Raw genomic sequence first — 8,821 nt, forward strand, 5'->3', positions numbered from 1 at the left:
TTTATCTTACAAATTTCAGTTTTCAGTCTTGTTTAAATGATGCAGTGCGTTTCAAAAGTTTGATTTTTTTAACATTCGATTTCAAGTGAAACAAACTGTCCTTTAAAAAGCAAAATGTATCTTTAAATGCATTTTGATTTGAAAGAAATCTGGGAAAAAATGGTCTTATCTACAGATCTGAAGAAATAAGGAGAGAGTGGGGTAACGTGGGCCATGGGGAAACGGGTGCCACTCTGAATATCTCAGATGGGTGTTGAGATAAAAATCTTAATCCAACTGCCATTGCCGTCGCTTTGCGTAAGCATATTTTTCTATATGTTGTTGACTTAAATACGCATCATATGCTTCTTCTATGCTTGAAAAAAGTAAAAAAAAGTACTTACATACTTGCTCATAGGTTTACGATATTAGTTTTGTTATGTTCTTTTACGTGGAAATGGAATTTTTGATGAAACATCAATAAGTCACACAAACGCAACAAATTTGTAAATCATAGCTTGTGGGGAATCGTGGGCCACCTATATTTTTATTTTTTGAAACACATTTAGAACTTAGAATACGTTTTTCCTATCTGTAAAGTTTTCTTATTTTAAATTAAGGTTTATGAAAAATATTTTGTCCATCCTATATAAGGAATTTTGCCGAAATGTTCGCGAGTGAGGTTTTCGAAACTATTCGATCATACACAACTCTCTTTTCAATTTCATCATCTGAAATTACTTTAAAATAACAAAATAAATTATGAAATTACAGTTTTGGGTCAACTCATAAACTTTCCATGATATTTGGTCAATTTGCATTTGGTGGCCCATGATTCTCCACCATTTTTCAAAATCCAAAAAATATTGCTTTTTTTTTAAACAGTCAGAGCTTGGGGTAAATAACTTGTTAAAAAATTGCCTTATGATACGTTAGAAAAGTAGAAAACCAAAAATAATTGAAAAACATTTAAAAGATCGAACCCAAACAGCATTTAAACGTAGTGTCCAACAAAATTGCCTTATTTCGCCGATAACAGTAACTAATAGGCCAACGTTCCACGCCTGTCCACTTGACGGAAGAAAACCCGTAACCTAGACCTAATTTATTCAAGAATCACAATCAAAGCGCGATTCTGGATCAGCTGCCCGAATGGTGGTGTGAGTAGGTAAATGCTTCACTCCGGTCGACTACTTTATGTTGCAAATCATTGAAGAGAATTGAGATCGGGCGGCGCTATAAAGAACAGGCCGGCCTCTTCTGCAATCTAAAAAAAACCAGGTCGACGTAAAATCGAAACTTGTTTGAAATTTTCATGACAGGTTTCCTTCCATCCCGCGTTTCGTCTTCCATCGTCTGTTTCATTTTTCTGACTTTTTAGTCGGAACCCCAAGGTTGTTGCCAGTAGCGAAGGTATGCAGAAACACTCCTGCCATTATGATACAACATAGGGGAAAAGGAAAAAGCACTAGAAAGCAACAAGTGGAATTCTCGAGTACTAACTACATGGTACAACGGCACGGTTCTAGGGAACCTTCTTCTGTTTGTTTCCTTCCTTGGCTGCACTTCAGTTAATCCAATTAATTACCGGAGCTGCTGACTTATAACTCGCACGGTTTCGTAACAAATTATGTATATTTTTTACCACCTGTTCGGAGCTTCACAGCCGCGAAAAAAAAATGGAAAGGTAAAATTTGTCATATTCTGTCAGACACACCATCAGCCCTCTTCAATACCCGAGCCGAGAACTAATTGATTTTGAGCTTAACTTTTACTTAATAATTCATCGTCGGGTGTCAGTCGTTTTTTTTTCTTTCTTTCGAGAAACCTCGAGTGACTAAGCCGTCGTATGACAGGCGTTTCATTTCGGATGACCGCCCTTTTTGTTTGACGAAAGCGCTCCACCTGATGCAGGAACACTGGAAAATGGGGCGTGAATAATAAGCGAATAAGTGATAAGAACTGTCGCCGTTCTGTTTGTTTTGCATCTGCCCACATAATAGTGCAATCGCTTTTTGACTGTAACAGATAGAGTATTAGTTTAATTGTAAAATGTATAAAATTTGAAACATTCTTTAAAGTCAAGCTTAAGACGAGATATTTTACTTTTTCAAAGCAAAAATTGCATATTTAAATTTTTTTTATAAACATTTTTAGTAAAATTTTCTGTAGTTGATAGAAAGAACTTAATCTTTATACAATTCTTCTACGCTTCAAGAAAGAATATGACTTCATGGAACGATTAACTGTTTCATAAAGTTATTTTTCATAGTTTTTGACGATGAAATGAAAAATGAGTATTGATCGCCCTCTCTGTCCTTATTTATGCATATTAGAAAAACTTAGGAAACAAAATTGGCGTGAAACAACTCGAACACTTTTTCGTCTCCGTTGAAGTACCTCGTCACGTAAAATTCGACACAGCGTTAATGAAAATTTGTCACGAAAGCGAATCATCAATGCCAGAGACCCAAAAACAAAAAAATAAAAATCTTGCCAACATTCGTGCGAATGAGGTGCTAAACTCTGGAGTGCGATAATGTGATTTGCCATTCTCGGGTTCTGTTATGCTGATTCTGTGTGGTCCGACATTCGTTCTGAACATTTTGGTGGCAATCGAGCAACTGGCGATGGTTACCGTTACACGGTTATGAGCTCTCAAAATGTCGAGATTTTATGGTGATGAATCTCGTTTTAAGTTATGCATAAAATATGGAACAAATTCGAGCACTTTTGTATATGGAATAATTTCTAATTTCATTAAGTTTTACAAACCAACAATTCTCTCCGAGTAAAATTATTTGTAGTTTTCAACTCCGTTGACGAAATTCGAAGCCCAAGCATTCGCGGCTGAAACGAACGACTCCCAACGTTGCACATTCCGAGGCAATAACACTGGTTGTTTACACTTTCGGAATACAGCGTTCTCACAAACGGCCCCGACCATTAGCGGCGTAGAAATTCAAATGTAAACTTTCAAGCCAAGCCTTCCGCGGAATCCTATTTCGCTGAATCTCAAATATGGGCAAAAACAATCTCTTTCGCCCGCCGTCTCTACCCTAGCCTAGCTGCTGCCCCTTTTCCCGGGCGGGGAAGAGGTTCTTTCTCACAATCCAGGCATTTGTCACGCAAACTTTATTAAACCTTAATCCATCCACGGCCTGAGGAATTCCTTCGGGATGATGGAATGCAGCAGGGCGGCGGATGGTAGAAAAATTCAACAGCCTTGGTTTCCTTTCGTTCCATTCCGATGCTTCCAAAACTGATAAGAAATAGTTTATTCATGGGGCTAAGCAGCAGAAACATTGTTGAATTTGAGACTTGAATAATTGTGGGAATGAAAAATAAAACAACAGTATTGAGCGAAGAATCGTTGATTTTCAGTCCTCTGGAGAGTAAAAAAGGTCTATTTGATTTAACTTTCGTAAAAATGTAGTAATAGAGAAGCTTTGAGCATTCAGACTAGCATCTCCACAACTCCATCTAGAATAACTTTTCCGAAATGTAGGAAGTTCATGTTATACAGGGTGGCCACTCAAAATCAATTTTTGATTTCCCGAATTTTTCCCGCATAGTCTCACGAAATTCCCGGTTTCATACAACAGAAAAAACCGAACAAAATACCGAATATTCATTTTTAAATCATATAAACGAAAATCGATTAAGCTTTCTTTTAGTGATAAATGATCTTTAAATGGTTTTAGTTTCAGTTATGTTTACCAATTAACCTACATTGACATGACATTCATTGACATGACATTACATGATTATCATTTTTCAATTTTAATTGTATTTCAGATATTTTTTAGTAAGTATTATAATTTTGTCTTCCTCCTTTTCTGCCTCTCGCTTTCTTTTTGCAATGGTTTTTTTTCAGATTTTCCTCTAATTTTTAGCTTTTAAGCACTCGACATATCTCGAGTGAGAATTGCGGGCATACTGGATTAACAAGTTCGTTACCGTTATAGCTGTAACTCCCCCTGACATGTTGATTCCGTCTAATACGATATGTTGTGCTGTCAGACTCTCCTCGGTTTGGTTTTCAACTAGGCATTTCGCGTAAACGGAAAAGCCTCTTTCAATCGTCGCGTTCCCATGGGACAAAATTAGAATTTTCTTCAATAAGGTCGTCAAATTGAAGAACTCCTGATTCACCAATAAGTTCCATCCAAAAAATGTCCAATCGTTGTGTCTTTCTTTGATATCCCGAAAATGTTTTCATTGAAGGTATTGCACATAATTGTCCGAATTCGTCTTTAATTTTATCGGCACAAGCTCCACTTAAGTGTTGTTTGTCTACAAGTACTTCTATACACAGGTCTAAACGTTTTTTGGCAATATATGGATAGTGTGCAATCACATCGGGATTAACGCACGATATATACCGAGTGATGGGATAAGTTAAGGGAGATCGTATAGCCATTTTATTCAAAAAATCCAAAGTAAAACAAACGACAGCTATTACTGAATACAAGGATATCCTTGTCGGAAACATGACCAAACTCTTTTGCTTTCTTAATTGCCGATTTAGTTGAGAATCCAATTTCTCAGATCGTTGTTCAATGAACAAACGAAACCGATCCAGCTTGGCAGGAGGATTCATTTCAACCTGGTAGAAATCGGTCGAAGTCAATTGGAAAGAGACTGATGAACAACTGTCAATCCATTTGCACTTATTTCGACCTATTTCGACTAAACATCATTCAACAGACTTTCACTGAGCCAAAAATTCCCGACGTTTCGAAAAAATTCCCGGCTTTTTCCCGCTTTTTTCCCGTTGAATTTCAAATCCCGTCTTTTTCCTGCTTTTCCCGTTTTTCCCGTATGGGTGGCCACCCTGGTTATACTCTAACGATTGACATACTGGATCCTCAATTCACATTTTGTTAAAATTTCAAATAAAGTGCAATAACTCGAAAAATATTTTTTTTAATTTGTTGAGATAACAGCATTGTTGTTTTGTTCAAATATTTGGCAAATATTTTAAGAACATTTGATATTTCTAAGACATTTCGGTTTCGAGAAATAGCGAAGTAATCAAGTATAACCAGGGTTCAAGTATCCTCATTCTCCCTTATAAATATGAATGTTTGTCTGTCTGTCTGTTTCCTACAGGCTCGAAAATTCCTGAACCTCAATTTAGTATTGAGGAGTTTTTGGGGTCGGAAATGGTTTCTAAAATACCTTCAAACCGACTTCGACTTAAAGGAAGGGGGCTCTCATAAAATATTTTAAAAAATATGACACAATGAGAATAATTTGTGGAAACTTCTGAGTCGATCAACGTGAAATTTGGTGTGTAGCCGTTTTCAAGACCAGGAATGGTTTTTAAAATACTTTCAAACTGCTCCGAATTAAAAAAAAGAGGGGCTACTCCCATACAAAATTAACAAAAAAATGACAAAAATTATGAACAATTTTCGGAATCCACGATCGAAGTCAAATTTGATGTTTTGCCGTTTCAAGACCGGGAATTGTTTCTAAACTACTTTTTAAATTCTCCGAATCGAAACAGAGGGAACTCCTATACACAATTAACAAATATTTGACACAATTCGAACAATTTTCGGAAACTTCTGAGCCGCTGTGCTATACCCGTTTTCAAGACCGGTAATGGTCTCTATAATACTTGCAACCCCTTCCAACTCCACAGTGAGGGGGAAACCCATATAATATTAACAAAAATTGAAAAAATTTGAACAATCCTTGAAGGATATTGTAAAAATTGATAAACGACATAATGAGATGGTTTATTGAATTGACAAATAAGTTTTAACAAAGTTTCATGATATATGAGACCCTTGGAGCCGAAGGGGTATAAGTGTTTTAAAGCTTATTTCGAGAAAACACGCTTTAAAGTTGTTGTGTATGGCCTTTTTCCATATATTTTTCGAACATTTGTACTTTTCTTCCGAATGTAAAAGTTTACATACTACTAAAATTCTAAAAATCTGAAAAAATCTGCAAATACAGTTTGGAACATGAAAAATCTTTTGGCATAATTAACTCAAAATCGACCATTTTGTCACTCATATCCCTTTGGCTCTGAGGGCCTCATATTGTATTGATAGACGCTTCCTATTTTCATGGATGAAGACTCCCATATCCAATAAACGTAACAAACATATCATTAACAAAACCAATGTCTTAGTGTTTTCATAAAGTTTTGGCACACTTTTTGATCATGTACAAATTTGCCTGGTTTTAAATACTTCTCCCGCTTCAAAAAGGGGCGTTTTTTTAATCTAAAGGTTATATTTATTGTATTGAAGATCCCTCTTACTTTTGTCTAAAGGGTAGCTTTTTCAATCTACAAACATTCAAGTTACGTTGAGATTCAAGACTATCTAGAAACTCAGATGCCATGAAAAGTTGTTCGCTTTTGAATAGTGTTTTTAATTTGAAAGCAAGTTTATCTTAATTACAAGAACTTTAAAGAACTTTATTTTATTTCATGGAGGGGTAACAAAGCATCCCGGATCAGCTAGTTATTTATATTCATTTAAAACGATTGTTTTTTTTTAATTTAAAATACGTTTATTAGGCCGTTTACTTTTTAGCTAAAGTTTTTGTTGGCCGAGGGTCAGGGGTTTTCTTATGGCTAGGGGGAGGTCAGAAGGGGTAAGGAGAGGGAAGAGGGCGATGAGAGGGAATTGGAGATTTTAATATTAACTGTTCCCTCGATCGGGAACTGGGGGATCCATTAGTTTTGGTGCGATCATCTGCCTCATCCGTATTGCTGCTGTTTCTGCTAACCAAGTTGGGCATGCGCGATTGATGGGTGAGTGGCCTTCTTTTTCGCAGTTTCCGCAGTACGGGTGATTTTTACAATTTGCACTATCATGGCTAGTTAAGTTGCACTTGCTGCACGAGAGGGGGCTGGTACACTTCTTCTTCGTGTGTCCGTACTTCAAACAATTCCTACACAGTAGGGGCAGCGGGTAGTACAAACGAGTTCGTACTTTGATAAATCCAAAGTGGATGAACTCTGGAGCGTGGGTGTACCAATAATTCCTGCGGGCGTTTTTTTGGTGATTCTACGAACGTCTATCACTTTTTGGGGCGACAATTCAGCTAAGAGCTCTTTTTCTTCCATTCCTTCAGCTTCCTGGCAGGTAACGACACATTTGCGTTGGTTTAAACTTGGGTGACGTCCGACAATGATAGGAGTACCATCGGTGAGACAAGTTAACTTTGCCAGTTCTCTAACTTGATCTTTACTCCTACATTTCAGTACGTACCATTCATTCTTCTTTTCGAAAAACGCGCCATCAATTTTTCCTCCGGCTTTCTGTTCCACGGATCGTCCAATTGAGAACGGGTTCTGTGGAAGTTTATGTTCATCTGCTGCTTTCAGGGTCAAGTAGTACAGTCTTCCGTGCAGGTTTTGTGGATCCATCCATGAAGGTATTGTCTCATCAGGGGGTTCAACCGGCGATGGGCTCATCGCGCCGCTACAACTTCTCACTTTTAGTTCAAGAAACAATAGCCTTTGTCGAGGACGCGGACAGAGCACAAAAGGCGACCGGTCTCGTTCGTGGCTGAAGAGGAACTCCAGACGATTGTCATTCAGGTCAAAAATTTGGCATTTATTAAAACGTTTCTTTATTAATATTTTCGGTGCACTTCTGCTGCTTCCGGTATGGCATGCTCCGTATGCGTCTGTTCTCCATGTCAGAGGTGGCGTGCGGAGTGCAACAAGGTCCTGGTGGTGTTCGGGACAGCTCCATCACGGTCCTCCTGCAAGATAGTGGGGTTAGCTGCAGGCCTTGCGAACCCATGACTTAGCATGACATTTTGTAATAATGAGGTAAAAATTTAGGATGGAAATCGGCAAAGACCTACGCGTCGAAAAGGGACTAACGATTGGAAACTTGGAACGTAGGACTACTGATCTCTAAATTTCATGGGCAGTACTCACGTTCTCCTCAATTAAGAGCCCCAAATTCGGCATCGCAGCGCCGCAGGAGGTATGTTGGAAGAGCTCCATGGTATGTGCGTTCCGAGATGGTAATACCATCTACCAAACCTGCGGCAACACACACGATCTTGGAACACCTTTTATAGTGATGGGAAGATGCAAATGCGCTCAATCGGGTGGTGGCCGATTGACCGACGAATGTGATAATCAAGGGCCGCTTCTTCAACATCAGCACCATCTACGCGCAGCTGGAGTGTGAATACGACCGCTACCCAAAACATGATATCAAGATCGTCATCGGGGATTTTAACGCTCAGTTCGATCAGGAGGAGGAATTCAAACCGACAATTGGAAGGTTCAGCGCGCACCAGCTGACTAACGAAAACGGCCTAAGACTCATAGATTTCGCCGCCTCTAAACGAATGGGCGTACGTAGTACCTTTTTTTCAGCGCCGCGTCCCACACAAGTACACCTGGGGATAACCGTACCAAACGCAATCACAGAGCGACTAATGTTTGGATAGACAGCCGGCACTTCTCGGACATCATCGACGTCAGATCCTCTAGAGGCGCCAACATCGAATAAGACCACTATCTAGTGATGGTGAAGATGCGCCCAAAACTCTAAGTAATGAACAACATACGAAACTGACGCCAGCCTCGGTTGAATATCGCGTGACTGAAGCAACCTGAGGTCGCCGCAGGCTACGCTCAAACACTTGGAGCAGCGCTGTAGGCAGAGGGCGAGCTTGACGAAGCCCCTCTCGAGGACTGCTGGGATACCATCAAGACAGCCATAAACAGCGTAGTGGAGAACGTCATCGGGCATGTGTAACGAACTCGACGAAACGACTGGTAAGACGAGGAGCGTAGGAGGGTGAAGGACGAAGATAACGTCGCGTAGGCGGTAGTGGTTCAAAA

General features: G+C 39.1%; 1 protein-coding gene across 2 annotated transcripts in view; it reads right to left on the minus strand.

Moving 5' to 3' along the window:
* Window positions 1–8,821, minus strand: part of LOC129747837 (RING finger and SPRY domain-containing protein 1-like) — a 58,746-nt gene that overhangs the window by 34,432 nt on the left and 15,493 nt on the right. Inside the window, exon 1 of one of the 2 annotated variants that reach the window (XM_055742199.1) lies at window positions 1,483–1,503. The exons of the other annotated variant lie outside the window; for it this stretch is intronic. Within the exon in view, the coding sequence (XP_055598174.1) occupies window positions 1,483–1,487 (5 nt within the window). The 5' untranslated portion in view covers window positions 1,488–1,503. Of the gene's footprint in view, window positions 1–1,482; window positions 1,504–8,821 lie in introns of those variants that run through there. 2 annotated transcript variants of the gene reach the window in all.

Source organism: Uranotaenia lowii, chromosome 2 (assembly GCF_029784155.1).
Source record: "Uranotaenia lowii strain MFRU-FL chromosome 2, ASM2978415v1, whole genome shotgun sequence".
Classification (NCBI taxonomy): domain Eukaryota; kingdom Metazoa; phylum Arthropoda; class Insecta; order Diptera; family Culicidae; genus Uranotaenia; species Uranotaenia lowii.